Source organism: Dama dama, chromosome 5 (genome assembly GCF_033118175.1).
Source record: "Dama dama isolate Ldn47 chromosome 5, ASM3311817v1, whole genome shotgun sequence".
Classification (NCBI taxonomy): Eukaryota; Metazoa; Chordata; class Mammalia; order Artiodactyla; family Cervidae; genus Dama; species Dama dama.
The window spans coordinates 79,314,921-79,338,292 of record NC_083685.1 but is presented as its reverse complement, the minus strand read 5'-3'; the positions used below and the strand labels follow the sequence as shown (position 1 = coordinate 79,338,292).

At 40.7% G+C, this 23,372-nt stretch overlaps 1 protein-coding gene across 1 annotated transcript in view; it reads right to left on the bottom strand.

Moving 5' to 3' along the window:
• Positions 1-697: 697 nt before the first annotated feature.
• The window catches only part of DYNLL2 (dynein light chain LC8-type 2), an 86,291-nt gene continuing 63,616 nt past the window's right edge, over positions 698-23,372 (bottom strand). The window contains exon 3 of the mRNA XM_061142617.1: positions 698-1,870. Within this exon, the coding sequence (XP_060998600.1) occupies positions 1,574-1,870 (297 nt within the window). The 3' untranslated portion in view covers positions 698-1,573. The remainder of the gene's footprint in view (positions 1,871-23,372) is intronic.

The following is a 23,372-nucleotide window of genomic DNA, read 5'->3' as shown; positions in this document are numbered from 1 at the left end:
AAGAGTTTCATAGTTTTGGTCTTACATTTAGGTCTTTAATCCATTTTGAGTTTATCTTTGTATATGGTATTAGGAAGTGCTCTAATTTCATTCTTTTACATGTAGTTGTCCAGTTTTCCCAGCATCATTTATTGAAGAGGCTGTCTTTGCCCCGTTGTATATTCTTGCCTCCATTGTCAAAAATAAGGTATCCATAGGTGCATGGGTTTATTTCTGGGCTTTCTATCTTGTTCCATTGGTCTATATTTCTGTTTTTGTGCCAGTACCATACTGTCTTAATGACTGTAGCTTTGTAGTATAACCTGAAGTCAGGAAGATTGATCCCTCCAGTTTCATTCTTCTTTCTCAAGACAGCTTTGGTTATTCAGGGTCTTTTGTGTTTCCATATGAATTGTGAAAGTTTTTGTTCTAGTTCTGTGAAAAATGCCGTTGGTAATTTGATAGGGATCACATTGAATCTGTAGGTTGCATTTTGTAGTATAGTGATTTTCCCAATATTGATTCTTCCTAACCAGGAACATGGAATATTTTCCCATCTGTTTGTGTCACCTTTATTTCTTTCATTCAGTTCAGTCACTCAGTTGTGTCTGACTCTAAGACCCCATGGACTGCAGCACACCAGGCCTCCCTGTCCATCACCAACTCCCAGGGTTTACTCAAACTCATGTCCATTGAGTCAGTGATGTCATCCAACCATCTCATTCTCTGTCATCCCCTTCTCCTCCCACCTTCAATCTATCCCAGTGAAAGACTGTTGTTGAACATGCAAAGATGCCGGGATTCTTGGCCTCCAGAGGAGAAGAATTCAATCTGGGCCCAGAGACGAGGCTTGATCGCTCAGAGCTTTTGTGTAATAAAGTTTTATTAAAGTATAAAGGAGATAGAGAAAGCTTCTACATAGGCATCAGAAGGGGGCAGAAAGAGTACCCCCTTGCTAGTGTTAGCAATGGAATTATATACTCTCTAATTAGTTATTACAGTGAATCAAAAGAATGTCTGGAGGTTGTAAAGACCTCACTAGACCTACTCCCATAATTTACACCTTAAGATAACAGGATTAGCCAGAAGGTTTTTCCAGAGACTGTCCTCAAGCAAGATACATTATTGTAATATAATCCTAAGGAATGAAGAGGGACAAACAAAGTTTGTCCTTTCTTCCTCCTTGAGAATTCCAGACCCCTCTCTCCTTGGGGACCCCTAGACTTCTTATCAACCTGCCTAGGAAATGACTCTCTCATTCCCCCCTTTTCTTTTAGGAGAATTATTTTGCCAAGGGAAAGGGGTGTCATTTTCATTCCATAACTACTTCCTGCTGTTTAGAGGTGTGGTCGCTAAGTTGTTGAGGCAACATATTCTCCTAACCCTCATATTGAGTGTCTCTGATCCAGGGGCCCCACGTAATAGTTGGAGGAAGCTGTGGCACTCGTAGGAGCTTAGACAACCATTGTAAATTAAAAGCTTTTAGATGGTTAGAAAATCCCATTATACATTATACTGTTACAGATGTAAGGCAAAATAGTCATTAAACCAAGTTTAAATCAAAGTGAAAAGTCACATTATGTCCATAGTTACATCAGTCCATCTTAAGGTTGTTAGATGTCATCAGATGAAGAAGAGTCATCACATATGATTGTTGTTGAAGGTATTTGCAGACTTGGAGAATGTCTTTTCCTTGAAGTGGAGATGTCCACCACAGGAAGACTTCCACTGATGAAGAGGGGAGTGCTCCGCAGACCCAGCAGTTAGACCGATTGTGGAATGCAGCATAGGAGTGAGCCCAGGACAGGAAGGCATTGTCTTGAGGATCAAATGGCAAACTCAGGGGTTTTGGAGTCAGCAGAAGTAGGCTCACATAGATTATCAGGCCCATCTGAAACATACAAAGTCAGAGCATAGGAGGTAAAGACATAAAATAAAGTCACTTAGTTCTGGTCAGGGTGCCACCTCTTAACTCAAGTGTGATGTGCCCACGAATCAATTCCTGGCACTTTGACAGCTGTGGGAGAAGAAGGAATAACCTGGTAAGGGCCTTCCCAGAGGGGCTCGAGGGATGGGCCCCCAGACCCCAATGTTTTTATGAGGACCTTGGTTCCTGGCTCAAATAGAGGCTTGCTTGACTCGGAGGCTGGGTCAGAAGTAGTCTCCCGGAGTTCTATTAATGTCTGTTGAAAAGCTGAGAGCTGAGTTACATAACTAGTTAATTCCAAGGCTTCAGGGTCTATAACAATGTCTGTGAGTAAGAAAGGCCTTCCATAAATACATTCAAAGGGGGACAGTCCCTCTTTTTGGGGGGCAGTTTGAGCCCTCATTAAAGCTATGGGTAGGACTTTAATCCAATTGTCCTGTGTCTCTTGAGTTAATTTGTGCAGATGTCTTTTGATAATGTCATTAGCTATTTCAACCTTTCCTGAGGATTGGGGTCTCCAGGAACAGTGTAAGTGATACTCTATTCCTAGAGCTTTAGACACCCCCTGAGTTACAGCAGCTTTAAAGGTGGAGCCATTATCACTCTGAAGGCTCCATGGCAGTCCAAACCTGGGGATAATTTCATGGATTAAAATCTTTATAACCTCCTTAGCTTGTTCACTACGACATGGAAAAGCCTCAATCCGTCCAGTAAAAGTATCCACCCAAACTTTTAAGCAAGAATACCCATTAGCTTTTGGCATATGAGTAAAATCAATTTCCCAGTCCTCTCCAGGATACTTTCTACTTCGTTGTAATCCAGATTTTGCTAGCTTTTCAGCCTTTGGGTTATTTTTCTGACAAACCTCACACCTTTTGATAATGTTCTTCAAAGTTTTCATTACATTTTTACCTTCAAACAAACGAGAAGCCATCTGGTAAGTACTCTCTCCACCCAAATGAAAATTCTGGTGTAAACCCTTAAGAATTTTCTATTGAGCACTTATAGGAATTATTAATCTTCCATCCTCAGACTGTAACCATCCTTTATCAGTAACCTTTGCTCCTCTTTTCTCTTTCTTTCTAATTCTTCCTCAGTATGTTGTGGTTTTTCCTGTTCCACAGGACCTGTCCAGATCAAAGGCGTCTGTAGGGAGGGGATTTCATAAAGTGCTGCTTTTCTGGCTTGACAGTCAGCCAGCTGATTACCTTCAGCTACTTTACTCCCATCCCTATTGTGTCCTTTGCAATGCATAACAGCTACTTTTTTAGGACAATAAATAGCAGTTAAAAGTCTCTCAATCTCTCTGAAATGTTTAATAGGTTCTCCTGTTGCTGTTTTAAACTGTCTTTCTTTCCATATTGCAGCATGAGCATGTAAAGTCAAATAAGCATACTTAGAATCAGTGTAGATATTTACCCACTGCCCTTTGCTTAACTCTGGAGCTCGGGTCAGAGCCACAAGCTCCACTAACTAAGCACTGGTTCCCTGGGGGAGAGATTTTGCTTCTAAACCCTGTTCAGCAGTCACCACGGTGTAACCTGCTTTGTGCTTTGCATCTCGAACAAAAGAACTGCCATCGGTAAATATTTCCATGTCAGGATTGTCTAATGGGGTATCCATTAGATCTTCCCGAGCTGCATAGTTTAAAGTTAGGAATTGGGAACAATCCTGATCAGGTGTTTCATTTTCCTTCCCAGAAAGGAAAGTGGCAGGATTTAAATTTCCACAAACTTTAAGCTTAGTTCCTGGTCCTTCTAACAACAATGACTAATATTTGAGAAGCCTACTGTTTGTCATCCAAATATTAACCTTAGAATTTAAGATTCCACTCATGGGAAGTCAGTACAGTAAGGTCTCGTCCATTAATTATTTTTAAAGCTTCAGGTGCTAATAAAGCTGCTGCCCCAATTACTCTTAGGCAGTGGGGCCACCCATGTGAAATTACATCAAATTCTCTGCTTAGATAAGCAATAGGTTGCTGGTGAGGTCCTCGGGCTTGTGTCAAAACTCCCAAGGCCACACCTTTTCTTTCAGTGACAAACAAATTAAATTCTGATCCTGTGGGCAAGTTCAGAGCGGGAACTTGCAGGAGAACAGTTTGAAGAACCTTAAAAGCCTTTTAAGTATCTGGAGACCAAACCAGTTTGTCAGTTTGGGCCTGCAGAGTTTCAGATATAAGTTTATATAAAGGCCGGGCAAGTTCCCCATAACCCGGAATCCAAATGTGACAGTAGCCTGTGATTCCCAAAAATCCTCTCAATTGTCTTAAAGTCATAGGTAAGGGATGATTTCAGTTCAGTTCAGTTCAGTACAGTCGCTCAGTCGTGTCTGAATCTTTGCAATCCCATGAATCGCAGCACACCAGGCCTCCCTGTCCATCACAAACTCCCGGAGTTTACTCAAACTCATGCCCATCGAGTCGGTGATGCCATCCAGCCATCTCATCCTCTGTCGTCCCCTTCCCCTCCTGCCCCCAATCCCTCCCAGCATCAGGGTCTTTTCCAACGAGTCAACTCTTCGCATGAGGTGGCCAAAGTATTGGAGTTTCAGCTTCAGCATCAGTCCTTCCAATGAACACCCAGGATTTATCTCCTTCAGGATGGACTGATTGGATCTCCTTGCAGTCCAAGGGACTCTCAAGAGTCTTCTCCAACACCACAGTTCAAAAGCATCAATTTTTCGGCGCTCAGCTTTCTTCACAGTCTGACTCTCACATCCATACATGACCACTGGTAAAACCATAGCCTTGACCAGATGGACCTTTGTTGGCAAAGTAATGTCTCTGCTTTTTAATATGCTGTCTAGGTTGGTCATAACTTTCCTTGCAAGGAGTAAGCATCTTTTAAATTCATGGCTGCAGTCACCATCTGCAGTGATTTTGGAGCCTGAAAAAATAAAGCCTGACACTGTTTCCACGGTCCCTCCATCGATTTCCCATGAAGTGATAGGACTAGATGCCATGATCTTAGTTTTCTGAATGTTGAGCTTTAAGCCAACTTTTTCACTCTCCTCTTTCACTTTCATCAAGAGGCTTTTTAGTTCCTCTTCACTGTCTGCCATAAGGGTGGTGTCATCTGCATATCTGAGGTTATTGATATTTCTCCCGGCAACCTTGATTCCAGCTTGTGCTTCTTCCAGCCCAGCGTTTCTTATGATGTACTCTGCATAGAAATTAAATAAGCAGGGTGAAAATATACAGCCTTGACGTACTCCTTTTCCTATTTGGAACCAGTTTGTTGTTCCATGTCCAGTTCTAGCTGTTGCTTCCTGACCTGCATACAGGTTTCTTAAGAGGCAGGTCAGGTGGTCTGGTATTCCCATCTCTTTCAGAATTTTCCACAGTTTATTGTGATCCACACAGTCGAAGGCTTTGGTGTAGTCAATAAACTAGTACGGTTTAATTCTCTCAGGGCCTATGGCTCTAGTCCCTTCTGATATGATTAGGCCCAGATATCTAACAGATTGTTGACAAAGCTGAGCCTTTTCTCTTGATGCCTTGTAACTGCAGTCTGACAGAAAGTTTAAGAAGTCTTCTGAGGCTCGTGAACAAGCTTCCTCTGTCTCAGCACAGAGCAAAATATCATCTATATATTGTAACATCACTGCTTTAGAGTTATTAAAGTTTTGTAGATCCCGTGACAAACTTTGTCCAAATAAGTGAGGACTGTCACGAAATCCCTGGGGCAAAACTGTCCAGGTTAACTGAGAGGCTGGCTGCGTAGGGTCCTCAAGGAAAAATAGAAATTGACTTTCCTCCGCCAAAGGCACTGAATAGAAGGCATCTTTCAAATAAATTACTAAGAAATATTTGGCTCGTTTAGGAATTTCAGACAATAGAGTATAAGGATTAGGCACCATGGGGTGTAAAGGAACTACAGCCTCATTTATTATTTGTAAATCTTGACCTAGTCTCCATGTACCATTTGATTTCTTTATACCCAAAATAGGAGTGTTGCATGGACTGTTACAGGGAATTAATAGTCCCTGCTCCTTTAAAGGGATTTGATTTAGCTCATACCTGAATGGTCTAGTGGTTTTCCCTACTTTCTTCAATTTAAGTCTGAATTTGGCAATAAGGAGCTCATGATCTGAGCCACAGTCAGCTCCCAGTCTTGTTTTTGCTGACGGTGTAGAGCTTCTCCATCTTTGGCTGCAAAGAATATAATCAATCTGATTTCGGTGTTGACTATCTGGTGATGTCCATGTGTAGAGTCTTCTCTTGTGTTGTTGGGAGAAGGTGTTTGCTATGACCAGTGCGTTCTCTTGGCAAAACTCTATTAACTTTTGCCCTGCTTCATTCCGTACTCCAAAGCCAAATTTGCCTGTTACTCCAGGTGTTTCTTGACTTCCTACTTTTGCATTCCAGTCTCCTATAATGAAGAGGACATCTTTTTTGGGTGTTAGTTCTAGAAGGTCTTGTAGGTCTTAATAGAACTGTTCAACTTCAGCTTCTTCAGCATTACTGGTTGGGGCATAGACTTGGATTACCGTGATATTGATTGGTTTGCCTTGGAAATGAACAGAGATCATTCTGAAAGATTGTTGCTGAACTATAAGACACCGGGATTCTTGGCCTCCAGAGAAGACGAATTCAATCCGGGGACAGAGACGAGGCTGGGTGGCTCAGAACTTTTGTGTAATAAAGTTTTATTAACGTATAAAGGAGAGAGAGAAAACTTCTGACATAGGCATCAGAAGGGGGCAGAAAGAGAATCCCCCTGCTAGTCTTCGGCTGGATGTTATATAGTCACTAGCAGTCTGTTAACGAAAAGAAAGAAATGTCTTAAAACTCAGAATGGCACAAGATAATTCACCCCAGGCCATAAAATGATTGACTTGAATCTTGTAGAAGGGCAGATTACCATACAAATAGTTTCGTTTACATATATTAGGGGAACAATATCTGAGTATAACATACTGGTTTGTCAAGTAGGTTCTGAGCCATTTGGCAGAACCAACTTGAAGACAGAGTCTGGGGTAAATGCATAGTACATTAACATAGCTTAAGACAAACATTTCCATAAGAAAAATGTACTGGTTAACTCAAGGTTTGAGAATAGTTAGCTTCAGGTGAAACCAGGTATCATGGCAACACAGTATTTTAAGAGAAAACACCTTTTAAATTTGTATAGAGAAGGAAAACATATTGCTAGTTTGTTTCCTCCTGGCGCTTAAGAGAGATAAAAATGTCTGACACTTGCAGCTTATTTCCTCCATTTGGAGACCCCTGGCCTTCCTGCCTGTTACCCTCTCAATTCTGTCATTTTTGAGATTGCACCCAAGTACTGCATTTCGGACTCTTGTTGACCATGATGGCTACTCCATTTCTTCTAAGGGATTCCTGCCCACAGTAGTAGATATAATGGTCATCTGAGTTAAATTCACCCATTCCTGTCCATTTTAGTTTGCTTATTCCTAGAATGTCAACATTCACTCTTGCCATCTCCTGTTTGACCACTTCCAATTTGCCTTGATTCGTGGACCTAACATTCCAGGTTCCTATGCAATATTGCTCTTTACAGCATTGGACCTTGCTTCTATCCCCAGTCACATCCACAACTGGGTATTGTTTTTGCTTTGCTTCCATCCCTTCATTCTTTCTGGAGTTATTTCTCCACTGATCTCCAGTAGCATATTGGGCACCTACCGACCTGGGGAGCTCTTCTTTCAGTATCCTATCATTTTGCCTTTTCATACTGTCCATGGGGTTCTCAAGGCAAGAATAGTGAAGTGGTTTGCCATTCCCTTCTCCAGTGGACCACATTCTGTCAGACCTCTCCACCATGACCCGACCGTCTTGGGTGGCCCCACATGGCATGGATTAGTTTCATTGAGTTAGACAAGCCATGGTCCTGTGATCAGATTGGCTAGGTTTCTGCGATTATGGGTTCAATGTGTCTTCCTTCTGATGCCCTCTCACAACACCTATCGTCTTACTTGGGTTTCTCTTACCTTGGACGTGGGGTATCTCTTTATGGCTGCTCCAGCAAAGTGCAGCCACTGCTCCTTACCTTATGACTATACAGTGGAAGTGAGAAATAGATTTAAGGGACTAGATCTGATAGACAGAGTGCCTGATGAACTATGGACGGAGGTTCGTGACATTGTACAGGAGACAGGGATCAAGACCATCTCCATGGAAAAGAAATGCAAAAAGGCAAAATGGTTGTCTGAGGAGGCCTTAAAATAGCTGTGAAAAGAAGAGAAGCGAAAAGCAAAGGAGAAAAGGAAAGATATTCCCATTTGAATGCAGAGTTCCAAAGAATAGCAAGGAGAGATAAGAAAGCCTTCTTCAGTGATCAATGCAAAGAAATAGAGGAAAACAACAGAATGGGAAAGACTCTAATATTCAAGAGTATTAGAGATACCAAGGGAACATTTCATGCAAAGATGGGTTTGATAAAGGACAGAAATGGTATGGACATAACAGAAGCAGAAGATATTAAGCAGTGGCAAGAATACACAGAAGAACTGTACCAAAAAAAGATCTTCACGACCCAGATAATCATGATGGTGTGATCACTCAGCTAGAGCCAGACATCCTGGAATGCGAAGTCAAGTGGGCCTTAGAAAGCATCAATATGAACAAAGCTAGTGAATGTGATGGAATTCCAGTTGAGCTATTTCAAATCCTGAAAGATGATGCTGTGAAAGTGCTGCACTCAATATGACAGCAAATTTGGAAAACTCAGCAGTGGTCACAGGACTGGAAAAGGTCTGTTTTCATTCCAATCCCTAAGAAAGGCAATCCCAAAGAATGCTCAAACTACCACACAATTGCACTCCTCTCACATGCTAGTAAAGTAATGCTCAAAATTCTCCAAGCCAGGCTTCAGCAATACATGAACTGAGAACTTCCAGATGTTCAAGCTGGTTTTAGAAAAGGCAGGAGAACCAGAGATCAAATTGCCAACATCTGTTGCATCATCGAAAAAGCAAGAGGGTTCCAGAAAAACATCTATTTCTGCTTTATTGACTATTCCAAAGTCTTTGACTGTGTAGATCACAATAAACTGTGGAAAATTCTGAAAGAGATGGGAATACCAGACCACCTGACCTGCCTCTTGAGAAACCTGTATGCAGGTCAGGAAGCAACAGCTAGAACTGGACATGGAACAACAGACTGGTTCCAAATAGGAAAAGGAGTACGTCAAGGCTGTATATTGTCACCCTGCTTATTTAACTTCTATGCAGAGTACATCATGAGAAACGCTAGGCTGGAAGAAGCACAAGCTGGAATCAAGATTGCCGGGAGAAATATCAATAACCTCAGATATGCAGATGACACCACCCTTATGGCAGACAGTGAAGAGGAACTAAAAAGCCTCTTGATGAAAGTGAAAGAGGAGAGTGAAAAAGTTGGCTTAAAGCTCAACATTCAGAAAACTAAGATCATGGCATCCAGTCCCATCACTTCATGGGAAATAGAAAGGGAAACAGTGGAAACAGTCAGACTTTATTTTTTCAGGCTCCAAAATCACTGCAGATGGTGATTGCAGCCATATCACATATAAGTGATATCATATATTTGCCTTTCCCTGTCTGACTTGCTTCAGACTTAGTTTGATAACATCTAAGGCAACTTTCCTCTATTTCTTTGCATTGATCGCTGAGGAAGGCTTTCTTATCTCTCCTTGCTATTCTTTGCAACTCTGCATTCAAATTGGAATATCTTTCCTTTTCTCCTTTGCTTTTCACTTCTCTTCTTTTCACAGCTATTTGTAAGGCCTCCTCAGACAGCCATTTTGCTTTTTTGCATTTCTTTTCAAAATCACTGCAGATGGTGATTGCAGCCATGAATTTAAAAGACGCTTACTCCTTGCAAGGAAAGTTATAACCAACCTAGACAGCATATTAAAAAGCAGAGACATTACTTTGCCAACAAAGATCCGTCTAGTCGAGGCTATGGTTTCTCCAGTAGTCATATATGGATGTGAGAGTTGGACGGTGAAGAAAGCTGAGCACCAAAGAATTGATGCTTTTGAACTGTGGTGTAGGAGAAGACTCTTGAGAGTCCCTTGGACTGCAAGGAGATCCAATCAGTCCATCCTGAAGGAGATAAATCCTGGGTGTTCATTGGAGGGACTGATGCTGAAGCTGTAACTCCAATACTTTGGCCACCTCATGCGAAGAGTTGACTCGTTGGAAAAGACCCTGATGCTGGGAGGGACTGGGGGCAGGAGGGGAAGGGGACGACAGAGGATGAGATGGCTGGATGGCACCACTGACTCGATGGACATAAGTTTGAGTAAACTCCGGGTGTTTGTGATGGACAGGGAGGCCTGGCGTGCTGCGATTCATGGGGTTGCAAAGAGTCGTCCACAACTGAGCGACTGAACTGAACTGAACTGAACTGCTCCTTTAAATTCTCAGTGATGGGTTTTAACCCTTCCTTAACCTCAGGTTTCAGTGGATACTGCTTCTTATGTGGAAATAAGTGTGGGTCTTTGAACTTGACAACTAGAGGAAGAGCATTTTGTGCTCAACCCACAGATTTTCCAACAGCCCATACTCTAGGATTTACATTTTGTTCAATTAAAGGGAGAGAAAGGGAAGGCTCCATATTCATGAAAACAGAGGCATGGACCTTGCTCAGTATATCCCTCCCCAAAAGGGGTGAGGGAGACTCTGGCACAATCAGAAACTCATGTGAAAATAGCACAGAGTAACTCACAACTTACAGAAAAACTGAAGTAGTACCTTTTGGCTCGTCTAGACAGTCCCATTATTGAAGCGGATTGGGAAGAAAGTAGGCCAGGGGCTTCAGTAAGCACGGAGTAAGTTGCTCCCATATCTAAAAGGAAATCGACAGATTGGCCCCCTACAGTTATTAATACCCGGTGTTCCTCAGGTGTAATTAGGAAGGGAGCTTGTGTAGGGACCCCCGGGCACCTTCAGTCCTGATTGTCTTGAGAGTCTGACCCCTGAAACCTACGTCTCTGGGGGCAGTCTCTCTTTCAGTGTCGTCCTTTGCGGACCGGACATGGAGCCGGGGGCGGCTTAGATGCCTGAGGGCAATCCCGCTTGAGGTGCCCCTCCTTTCCACAGCAATAGCAAGCCCATCCCTTTTCACCTGGGTCCCTCTGGGCATTTTTCTCAGGCTGTTTAAGAACGGTTTTCATAGCCATTGCGAGGGCTTCTGCCTATTCCTTTGTCCTTTTCTGCCTTTCTTTCATTTCCTCATATTCCCTTCCATAATAGACTGTCTGAGCCAGTTGTAACAGAGTATCTAAAGACTGATTTGGTCCATATGCCCATTTTAATAGCTTATAGCGGATATCTGGAGCCAACTGAGAAATCTATCCTTTAAGATCACTTGTCCCACTTCACTTTCAGGATCAATCTCAGTGAATCTGTGAAGGGCTTCTCTCAGTCTGTCTAGGAATTTACCAGGAGCCTCCTTCTCCTCCTGTTCTATGTCTGCCAATTTGCCATAGTTTAAAGGCTTAGCACGAGCCTGCCTGAGTCCTTCAAGAATACATCTGACAAAATGACTCTGATCCCATCTTCCTTTGTCTGTGTTGTAGTCCCAGTTTGGTTCCGTAGTTGGGATCGCCTGATTTCCAGTGGAGAGGTCAGTTATCTCGTCCTCCCTCTTCCCTACTGATTCATTACCAAACCATTCATTTCCGTAAGCAACCGCTTTTCCCAAAACTCGAGTGTTTGAGTCGGGAGTCAGCGTTTGCCCCAAGATATACATCCCATCCTTCCAAGTAAGGTCATAAAGCAGAGTAACACCTTTAAAAGCTCTAATATATTTTTCTGGGTCCTCTAAATAGTCTCCCAGATCCTCCTTGATTTTTTTGTATTTCTTGATAAGAAAAAGGCTTATTCACTTTCACAGACTGATTATTTCTCCTGGCGGGTGCTTCATGAAGAGGCAACAGCTTGTGTGGCTGTTCCTCAGTCTCTCTGGCTTCTCTGCGCATATGACCCCAGGGATAGATTGGAGAAACCTGATTTTCTTTATCTCTTTGTCTCCTGTCCTCCATCTCATCTAGCAAAGTAGGAGGACAGGAGGAAGCTGAAGGTGTCACACCCAAATCTATACCCTTAGGACATAAGTCTGGCATATTTCACAGCGAGAAAAGGGGTAACACATATGCTACTTCTACCCATTTCCCTTGTTTTCTACAGAACCGGTCTAATTGTAAAATAGTATTATACTCAAGAGACCCTCCAACCGGCCACCATTCACCGTCCTCCAGTGGATACTTTGGCTATGCAGTATCACATAGGAAGACCAGGTGTGTCTTCTTTAAGCCCTGGGGATCAAATCTATCCTAGTTTTTCAGGATACAGTTCAAAGAAGTGAGGCTGGAATTGTTAGCTCCCATCTGTAAGAGAGAAAAAAGCGACCAGCGCTCTCTTTCTACTGGAGGCGTCCCTCCCTGCTCTAGATGGGGGTGTAGACAGACTTTACATCAAAGCTTTTCTTTCCCGGTTGGACTTAGTCTGTCCCTTACCGACGCAGGTGACATACTCGTCCCTCCCGGTTCTACCACGGAGATGGGGTGGAGATGCACCAGGGGTAGACCTGATGGCATCACTGACTGACATCCAGCTCCTCACCATTAAAACCTTGCTTACCTCTGATGCCACCCGGGGTGCAATCAGAGTAACCTTCCGGAATACCTCCCAGGCTAAACCGCTGGGGGAAATATTCGTCACCTGAGTGCCTGTGCACGACCCTGAGTATATTCCTGACCACAATAAGACCAATACAAACATAAAACTGAGATGTTCCTTCCAAGCATCACCACACCACTATAAGAGCCTCCTAAGCATCACCACACCACTATAGGAGTCTCCTCTTGTCCACTAACAGCCAGCGCTACCAAAGGAAAAAAAAATCCATTGTGGTTCCAATCTGATTAAACTTTAACCTCAGAGATGATCTTGGAGTTAGAGCTCCATCTAGCTTCCAAACTTTCCATGCCTAGCAAGGCTAGGCGCTTCCTGACTACCAATCCAAGTTTGGGACCTAAGTCATAGTATGCAGTAACAGCATAGATTATAAGTCCCTTGAGAGTCTATGATCTGATAGATTAGGTTAGTACTTCTAATTCCAAGGAGTTATGAAATGGTCAAAGAGACTGAAAAGTTTGACCAAGAAAGGAGAGTTCAGTCCACACACTTTGTCCATTTCTGGTCGGTCCCTAAAGGAGATATTGAGTGCCTCTTGGCATTGGCAAGTTGGTATAAACCCCCCGACAGGGTTCTGCCATAAGCCGTATGAGGTCGCCACAGAACTGCAGAGCAGGACTCCTCATTTGCTTCGCACAGGGCGTGTCATTCATTCACACAAGCACACCATAGAGTTAGTAAAGTACAGCAGAAAACGTGTCCGCTAGGCGAACAAAGAACTAGAGCCCCAAACATCCTTACCTTGTCCTGAAGAATCCCAGACGAGACCCCAGGATGAAAGGTTGTTGTTGAACACGCAAAGACGCCGGGATTCTTGGCCTCCAGAAGAGAAGAATTCAATCTGGGCCCAGAGACGAGGCTTGATCGCTCAGAGCTTTTGTGTAATAAAGTTTTATTAAAGTATAAAGGAGATAGAGAAAGCTTCTGACATAGGCATCAGAAGGGGGCAGAAAGAGTACCCCCTTGCTAGTGTTAGCAATGGAATTATATACTCTCTAATTAGTTATTACCGTGAATCAAAACAATGTCTGGAGGTTGTAAAGACCTCACTGGACCTACTCCCATAATTTACACCTTAAGATAACAGGATTAGCCAGAAGGTTTTTTCCAGAGACTGTCCTCAAGCAGGATGCATTATTGTTATATAATCCTAAGGAATGAAGAGGGACAAACAAAGTTTGTCCTTTCTTCCTCCTTGAGAATTCCAGACCCCTCTCTCCTTTGGACCCCCTAGACTTCTTATCAACCTGCCTAGGAAATGACTCTCTCACCAGCATCAGGGTCTTTTCAAATGAGTCAGTTCTCCACATCAAGTGGCCAAAGTATTGGAGTTTCAACTTCAGCATTAGCCCTTCCAATGAATATTCAGGGCTGATTTCCTGTAGGATGGACGGGTTGGATCTCCTTGCAGTCCAAGGGACTCTCAAGAGTCTTCTCCAACACCACAGTTCAAAAGCATCAATTCTTCGGTACTCAGCTTTCTTCATAGCCCAACTCTCACATCCAAACATGACTACTGGAAAAACCATAACTTTGACTAGATGTACCTTTGTTGACAAAGTAATGTCTCTGCTTTTTAATATGCTGTCTAGGTTGGTCATAACTTTTCTTCCAAAGAGCAAGCGTCTTTTCATTTCATGGCTGCAGTGACCATCTGCAGTGATTTTGGAGCCCAAAAAAATAAAGTCTGACACTGTTTCCACTGTTTCCACATCTATTTGCCATGAAGTGATGGGACCAGATGCCATGATCTTAGCTTTCTGAATGTTGAGTTTCCAGCCAACTTTTTCACTCTCCTCTTTCACTTTCATCAAGGGCTCTTTAGTTCTTTTTCACTTTCTTCCATAATGGTGGTGTCATCTGCATTCCCGAGGTTATTGATATTTCTCCTGGCAATCTTGATTCCAGCTTGTGCTTCATCCAGTCCAGCATTTCTGATGATGTACTCTGCACAAAAGTTACATAAGCAAGGTGACAGTATATAGCCTTGACATACTCCTTTCCCGATTTGGAACCAGTTTGTTGTTCATGTCCAGTTCTAACTGTTGCTTCCTGACCTGCATACAGGTTTCTCAAGAGGCGGGTCAGGTGGTCTGGTATTCCCATCTCTTTCAGAATTTTCCACAGTTTATTGTGATCCACACATTCAAAGGCTTTGGCATAGTCAACAAAGCAGAAGTAGATTTGGAACTCTCTTGCTTTTTCGATGATGCAACAGATGTTGGCAATTTGATCTCTGGTTCTTCTGCCTTTTCTAAATCCAGCTTGAACATCTGGAAGTTCACAGTTCACATATTGTTGAAGCCTGGCTTGGAGAATTTTGACCATTACTTTGCTAGTTTGTGAGATGAGAGCAATTGTGTGGTAGTTTGAACATTCTTTAGCATTGCCTTTCTTTGAGATTGGAATGAAAAGTGACCTTTTCCAATCCTATGGCCACTGCTGAGTTTTCCAAATTTGCTGTCATATTGAGTGCAGCACTTTCACAGCATCATCTTTCAGGATTTGAAATAGCTCAACTGGAATTCCATCACCTCCACTAGCTTTGTTCATAGTGATGCTTTCTAAGGCCCACTTGACTTCGCATTCCAGGATGTCTGGCTCTAGCTGAGTGATCACACCATCGTGGTTATCTGGGTCATGAAGATCTTTTTTGTATAGTTCTTCTGTGTATTCTTGCCACCTTTTCTTAATATCTTCTACTTCTGTTAGGTACATACCATTTTTGTCCTTTATTGTGCCTATCTTTGCATGAAATATTCCCTGGTATCTTTAATATTCTTGAAGAAATCTCTAGTCTTTCCCATTCTGTTGTTTTCCTCTATTTCTTTGCATTGATCACTGAGGAAGGCTTTCTTATCTCTCCTTGCTAGTCTTTGGAACTCTGCATTCAAATGTGTATGTCTTTCTTTTTCTCCTTTGCCTTTCGCTTCTCTTCTTTTCATAGCTGTTTCAAGGCCTCCTCAGACAAACATTTTACCTTTTTGCATTTCTTTTTCTTGGGGATGGTCTTGATCATTGCCTCCTATACAATGTCACAAACGTCCATCCATAGTTCTTCAGGCACTCTATCAGGTCTAATTCCTTGAATCTATTTGTCACTTCTATTGTTAGTCATAAAGAATTTGATTTAGGTCATACCTGAATAGTCTTGTTTTTTCTCTACTTTCTTCTATTTCAGTCTGAATTTGGCAATAAGGAGTTCATGATCTGAGCCACAGTCAGCTCCTTGTCTGGTTTTTGCTGACTTTATAGAGCTTCTCCATCTTTGGCTCCAAAAAATATAATGAATCTGATTTCAGTGTTGACCATCTGGTGATGTCCGTGTGTAGAGTCCTCTCTTGTGTTGTTGGAAGAGGGTGTTTCCTATGACCAGTGCATTCTTTTGGCAAAACTCTGTTAGCCTTTGCCCTCCTTCATTCTGTACTCCAAGGCCAAACTTGCCTGTTACTCTAGGTATCTCTTGACCTCCTACTTTTGCATTCCAGTCCCCTATAATGAAAAGGACATCTTTTTTTGTTGTTAGTTCTAGAATGTCTTGTCGGTCTTCATAGAACCATTTACTTAAGTTTCTTCAGCATTATTGATCAGGGCATAGACTTGGATTACTGTGATATTGAATGGTTTGCCTTGGAAACAAACAGAGATCATTCTGTCGTTTTTGAGATTGCATCCAAGTACAGCATTTCAGACTCTTTTGTTGACTATAATGGCTACTTCATTTCTTCTAAGGGATTCTTGACCACTGTAGTAGATATAATGGTCATCTTAGTTAAATTCACCCATTCCAGTCCATTTTAGTTCGCTGATTCCTAAAATGTCAATGTTCATTCTTGCCATCTCCTGTTTGACCACTTTCAATTTGCCTTGATTCATGGACCTAATTCATTCCAGGTTCCTATGCAATATGACTCTTTACAGCATTGGACTTTACTTCCGTCATCAGTCACATCCACCACTGGGTGTTGTTTTTGCTTTGGCTCCATCTCTTCATTCTTTCTGGAGTTAGTTCTCCACTGATTTCTTTCATTAGTGTCTTATAATTTTCTGTATACAGTTCTTTCATCTCCTTAGGTAAGTTTGTTCCTAGATATTTATTTTTGTTGCAATGGTGAATGAGGTTGATTCTTTAATTTCTCTTTCTGATTTTTCATTGTTAGTATATAGAAAGGCAAGCGATTTCTGTGTATTGATTTTGTATCCTGCAACTTTGCTAAATTAACTGATTAGCACTAGTAATTTTTTGATACTATCTTTAGGGTTTTCTATGTACAGTATCATGTCATCTGCAAACAGTGAGAGCTTTATTTCTTCTTTTCTGATCTAGATTCCTTTTATTTCTATTTCTTCTCTGATTGCTAGAGCTAGGACTTCCAGAACTATGTTGACTAATACTGGTGAAAGTGGACACTCTTGTCTTGTGCCTTATAGGGGGAATCCTTTCAGCTTGTCATCATCGAGAATAATGTTTGCTGTAGGCTTATCATATATGGCCTTTACTATGTTGAGGTAGGTTCCTTCTATGCACATTTTTTGAAGAGTTTTATTCATAAATGGGTGCTGAATTTTGTCAAAAGCTTTTTCTGCATCTATTGAGGTGATCATATGATTTTTATCTTTCAATCTGTTAATATGGTGTATCATACTGATTGATTTGCATATATTGAAGAATCCTTGCATTCCTGAAACAAACCCAACTTGATCATGGTGTATGAGCTTTTTGATGTGTTGCTGAATTCTGTTTGCCAAAACTTTGTTGAGGATTTTTGCATCTATGTTCATCGGTGATATTGGCCTGTAGTTTTCTTTTTTTGTGTTGTCTTTGTCTGGTTTTGGTATCAGGGTGATAGTGGCCTCATTGAATGAGTTTGGAAGTGTTCCTTCCTCTGCAATTTTTTGAAAGAATTTTAGAAGGATAGGCATTAGCTCTTCTCTAAATATTTGATCTAATTTTCCTGTGAAGCCATCTGGTCCTGGGCTTTTCTTTTTTGAGAGATTTTTGATCACAGCTTCAATTTCACTGCTTGTAATTGGGTTGTTCATAATTTCTATTTCTTCCTCATTCAGTCTTGGAGGATTGAACTTTTCTAAGTATCTGTCCATTTCTTCCAGGTTATCCATTTTATTGCCATATAGTTGTTCATAATAGTCTCATAATCCTTTGTATTTCTGCATTGTCTGTTGTAACCTCTCCTTTTTCATTTCTAATTTTGTTGATTTCATTCTTCTCTCTTTTTCTTGATGAGTTTAGCTAAAGATTTGTTAATTTTTTTTTATCTTCTCAAAAAACAGCTTTTAGTTTTATTAATCCTCACTATTGTTTCTTTCATTTCTTTTTCATTTATTTCTGCTTGGATCTTTATTATTTCTTTCCATCTACTAATTTGGGGGGGGGGGGAGGTTGTTCTTACTTTTCCAGTTGTTTTAGGTGTAAAATTAGTTCATCTATTTGATGTTTTTGTTGTTTCTTGAGGTAGGACTGTATTGCTATAAACTTCCCTCTTAGAATTGCCTTGGCTGCATCCTATAGGTTTTGAGTTGTTATGTTTTCATTGTCATTTGTTTCTAGAAATTTTTTTGTTTCCCTTTTGATTTCTTCAGTAACCTGTTGGCCATTTAGAAAAGTGTTGTTTAATCTCCCTGTGTTTGTGTTTCTTACAGTTTTTTTTCTTGTAACTGATATCTAGTCTTATGGCATTGTGGTCAGAGAAGATGCTTGCTACAATTTCAATTTTGTGACCCAAGATGTGGTCTATCCTAGAGAAAGTTCCATGTGCAGTTGAGAAGAAGGTGTATTCTTCTGCATTTGGATGGAATGTTCAGAAGATATCAATGATATCCATCTCATCTAATGTATCATTTAAGACTTGTGTTTCCTTATTAATTTTCTGTTTTGATGATCTGTCCATTGGTGTGAGTGGGGTGTTAGTCTCCTACTATTATTGTGTTACTGTCAACTTCTCCTTTTATGTCTGTTAGTGTTTATCTTATGTATTGAGGTATTCCTATGTTTGGTGCATAGATATTTACAATTGGTATGTCTTCCTCTTGGACTGATCCCTTGATCATTATGTAGTGTCCTTCCTTATCACTTGTAATCTTCTTTATTTTTAAAGTCTGCTTTGTCCGATATGAGGACTGCTACTCCAGCTTTCTCTTGCTTCCCATTTGAATGGAATATATTTTTCCATTCTCTCACTTTTAGTCTATCTGCGTCTTGAGGTCTGAAGTGGCTTTCTTGTAGACAGCATACACATGGGTCTTGTTTTTGTATCCGTTCAACCAGCCTGTGTCTTTTGGCTAGAGCATTGAATCCATTTACATTTAAAGTAATTATTGATATATATGTTTCTATTGCCATTTTCTTAATTATTTGGGGTTGATTTTGAAGATCTTTTTTCTTCTTTTGTATTTCTTGACTATATAAGTCCCTTTAACATTTGTTGTAAAGCTGATTTGGTGGTACTGAATTCTCTTAACTTTTGCTTTTCTGAAAAGGTTTTGATTTCTCCATCAGTTTTGAACGAGATCCTTGCTGGGTAGAGTAATCTTGGTTGTAGATTTTTCCCTTTCAGTACTTTAAATATATCCTGCCATTCCCTTCTGGCCTGCAGAGTTTCTGCTGAAATATCAGTTGTTAAGCATATGGGGTTTCCCTTGTACATTACTTGTTGCTTCTCCCTTGCTACTTTTAATATTTTTTCTTTGTGTTTAGTCTTTGTTAGTTTGATTAGTATGTATCTTGTTATGTTTCTCCTTGGGTTTATCTTGTGTGGGACTCTTTGTGCCTCTTGGTCTTGACTGACTATTTCCTTTTTCATGTTGGGGAAATGTTCAACTATAATCTCTTCAAAATTTTTCTCATACCCTTTCTTTGTCTCTTCTTTTTCTGGGACCCCTATAAGTCAAATGTTGGTGCATTTGATATTGTCCCAGAGGCCTCTGAGACTATCCTCAGTTCTTTTCATTATTCTTACTTTATTCTGCTCTTCAGAATTTATTTCCACCATTTTATCTTCCAGCTCACTGATTCATTTCTGCTTCAGATAGTCTGGTATTGATTCCATCTAGAGTATTTTTAATTTCAGTAATTGTGTTGTTTTTCTCTGTATGTTTATTCTTTAATTCTTCTAGGTCTATGTTAATTGATTCTTGCATTTTCTCCATTTGGTTTTCAAAGTTTTTGATCATCTTAGCTATCATTTTTCTGAATTCTTTTTCAGGTAATTTGTCTATTTTCTCTTCATTTATTTGGATTTCTGTGTTTCTAGTTTGTTCCTTCATTTGTGTAGTACTTCTCTGTCTTTTCTTTCTTTCTTTTTTTTTTTTTTTTTAACTTATTGTGTTTGAGGTCTCCTTTTCCCAGCTTCAAGATTGAATTCTTTCATACTTTTTGTTTCTGCCCTCTTAAGGTTGATCCAGTGGTTTGTGTGAGCTTCATATAGGGTGAGATTTGTGCTGAGTTTTGTTTGTTTTTCCTCTGATGCGCAAGGTTAACTGGGGTGGTAATCCTGTCTGCTGCTGATTGAGTTTGTATTTTTGTTTAGATGAGGCGTCCTGCACAGGGTTTTACTGGTGGTTGGGTGATGCTGGGTCTTGTATTCAAGTGGTTTCCTTTGTGTGAGTTCTCACTACTTGATACTCCCTAGGGTTAGTTCTCTGGTAGTCTAGGGTCTAGGAGTCTGTGCTCCCACTCCAAAGGCTCAGGGCTTGATCTTTGGTCAGGAATGAAGATTCCACAAGCGGTTTGTTATGGGATTAAGTGAGATTAAGACAAGTATCCAAAAATGAGAAGCCAAAGATGAACCCCAGACAAATGGCAGTTACAAATTCAGGCAAATATTAATTAAAATAATGGAATATATACATATACATATACACCCTATGTCAATCCTAAAGAAAATTGGTCCTTAATATTCACTGGAAGGACTGATGCTGAGGCTGAAACTCCAATACTTTGGCCACCTGATGTGAAGAATTGACTCATTTGAAAAGACCCCAATGCTGGGAAAGGTTGAAGGCGGGGGAGGAGAAGGGGGTGGCAGAGGATGAGATGGTGGGATGGCATCACTGACTCAATGGATATGGGTTTGAGTAAATTCTGGGAGTTGGTGACGGACAAGGAGGCCATGCTGCAGTCCATGGGGTCGCAAAGAATCGGACATAACTGAGCGGCTGAACTGAACTGAACATACACACCCATGAGCAAATTCAAAACAGTCAAAAAAAAAAAAAAAGTACAGTAGATTGACACAGTGAACAAGGGAAATCCAAAATTTTATTTACCAGTTAAGAACAAAACTAGCTAAAGCACAAACTGGAAACAAAACTAGAGCAGAGTGCCAAATGAGAAATAAAACAATGAAAACAAAACTAACAAAGATGCTGAACAGAAAGGAAAGAAAGAAAAGAAAGAATAGATATTCAAAGTTAATTAGAGGTAGATAAAGAAGATTTATATATATTACAGATTAACTGTAAGGGGAAAAGAACACTAAGGAAGGCAAACAAAGGAATGAATGTAGAAAAACTATAATAGGTTTAAAAAATTAAAACCTAAAATTATAAAAAAGAGAAAAGTAAAAAAACAATGGAAAGAGAAAGAAAAAGGAAGGAAAAAAAAAAAGCAAAACTACACAGAACTGGCACCTTGTTTTAGTTTTGTTTTCCAATTTGTGCTTTAGTTTTGTTCTTCACTGGTAGATACAATTTTTGGTTTCCTTTCTTCACCAGGTCAATCTATTGTACTTTATTTTTGTTGGACTATTTTGATTTTGCTTATAGGTGTATGTATAGGTGTATATTCAGTCACACTTTTTATTGTTATTATAAACCTCTGCATCTACGTTGGATTTTGCAGTTCTGTGTAGTTTTCCTTTTTTTTTTTTTCTTTCTTCTTCCATTTTTTCTTTACTTTTATCTTTTTTATAATTTTAGTTTTTAATTTTTTAAACCTACTATAGTTTTTCTACATTTATTCCTTTGTTTCCCTTCCCTACTGTTCTTTTCCCCTTACAGTTAATCTTTAATGTATATAAATCTTCTTCATCAACCAGAATTGACAGAGACACGTGTACCCCAATGTTCATCACAGCACTGTTTATAATAGCCAGGATGTGGAAGCAACCTGGATGTCCATCAGCAGACGAATGGATAAGAAAGCTGTGATACATATACACAATGGAATATTACTCAGCTATTAAAAAGAAGGCATTTGAATCAGTTCTAATGAGGTGGATGAAACTGGAGCCTATTATACAAAGTGAAGTAAGTCAGAAACAAAAACACCAATACAGTATATTAATGCATACATATGGAATTTAGAAAGATGGTAACAATGATCCTATATGTGAGACAGCAAAAGAGACACAGATGTAGAGACTTTTGGACTCTGTGGGAGAAGGCAAGGGTGGGATGATTTGAGAGAATAGCATTGAAACATGTATATTACCATATGTGAACCAGATCACCAGTCCAGGTTCAATGCATGAGACAGGGTGCTCAGGGCTGGTGCACTGGGATGACCCTGAGGGATGGGATGGGGAGGGAGATGGAGGGGGGCTCAGTATGGGGAACACATGTACACCCATGGCTGATTCATGTCAATGTATGTCAAAAACCACTATAATATTGTAAAATAATTAGCCTCTAATTAAAATTAATTAATTAATTAAAGAAAAAAGAAGATTTATATACATCAAAGATTAATTGCAAGGAGAAAAGAACAGTAGGAAAGGTAAACAAAGGAATAAATGTAGAAAAGATATAATAGGTTTAAAAAATTAAAATTTAAAAAAAAGAGAAAAGAGAGAGAAAAAAAAAAAAATAGGAAACTCCACAGAATTGCAAAAGCCCAATGTAGAGGCGGAGGTTCATACCAACAGTAAAAAATGTGGCTGAGAAAAAAGAAAAAAAATGCTCAAAAGCTTAATTAGATTTCATAGTGTCAATAAAATCGACAACTACAGCAGAGGGAGGAAAAAAATCCAAAAGAATCTACAGAACAAGTCAAAACATAAGACTAATAAGTTTTTCTTGAGTCACTGCTGTCAGAGATCTTTCCCTCACTGGGTGTCACAGTCCACCTCACCTCCCTAGGATGCCCTCCAACACTGTGCTGATCTCTGGACCTGCTGTGGGGGCAGTTCAGATTCTAATATGGTCCTTCTCCTGTGTATCCTTGCCTCCAACGTCCACAGTTAACTAGTGTGCTTTCTTTTGTGGAAGCTCTCAATGTCCTTTTATATATTCCATAGACACAGTCTGCCTAGTTGATCATCTGGATTTAATCTGCAGCTTGTACAACTGGTGGGAAGATTTTGGGTCTTCTTCCTTAGCCACACTGCCCCTGGGTTTCCATTGTGGTTTTATTTCCACCTCTGCATGTGGGTCGTCCACTAGGGTTTAGCTCCTGAGGCTGCCCTGGAGGACTTGGGTTTGCTCCTGTGAGGGCCAGGTGTGGAGGTGGTGCAGCTGCTTGGGTCACAGGGGTTCTGGCAGCACCAGGTACTCAGGGGAGTTGGTGGCTAGGGAAGAAGGGGATAAAGTGCTCTAGAAGGGTATGGTAACCAGTATTGGCCAATACACTCCTGTATTCTTGTCTGGAGAATCCCCCTCCCTGACAGAGAAGCCTAACTGGCCACAGTCTACAGGGTCGCAAAGAGTTGGACACTACCAAAGTGACCCTGCCCGTATAGACGGAAGACATTTTTTGCCTGTGGCAGCTCTGCCCCAGTGAGAGTTGAGCGTGAAGGTGGTGCAGCTGCTTGGCTTTTGGGAACCCTGGCAGGCCCAAGGACTGCCTCCACTGAAGGAC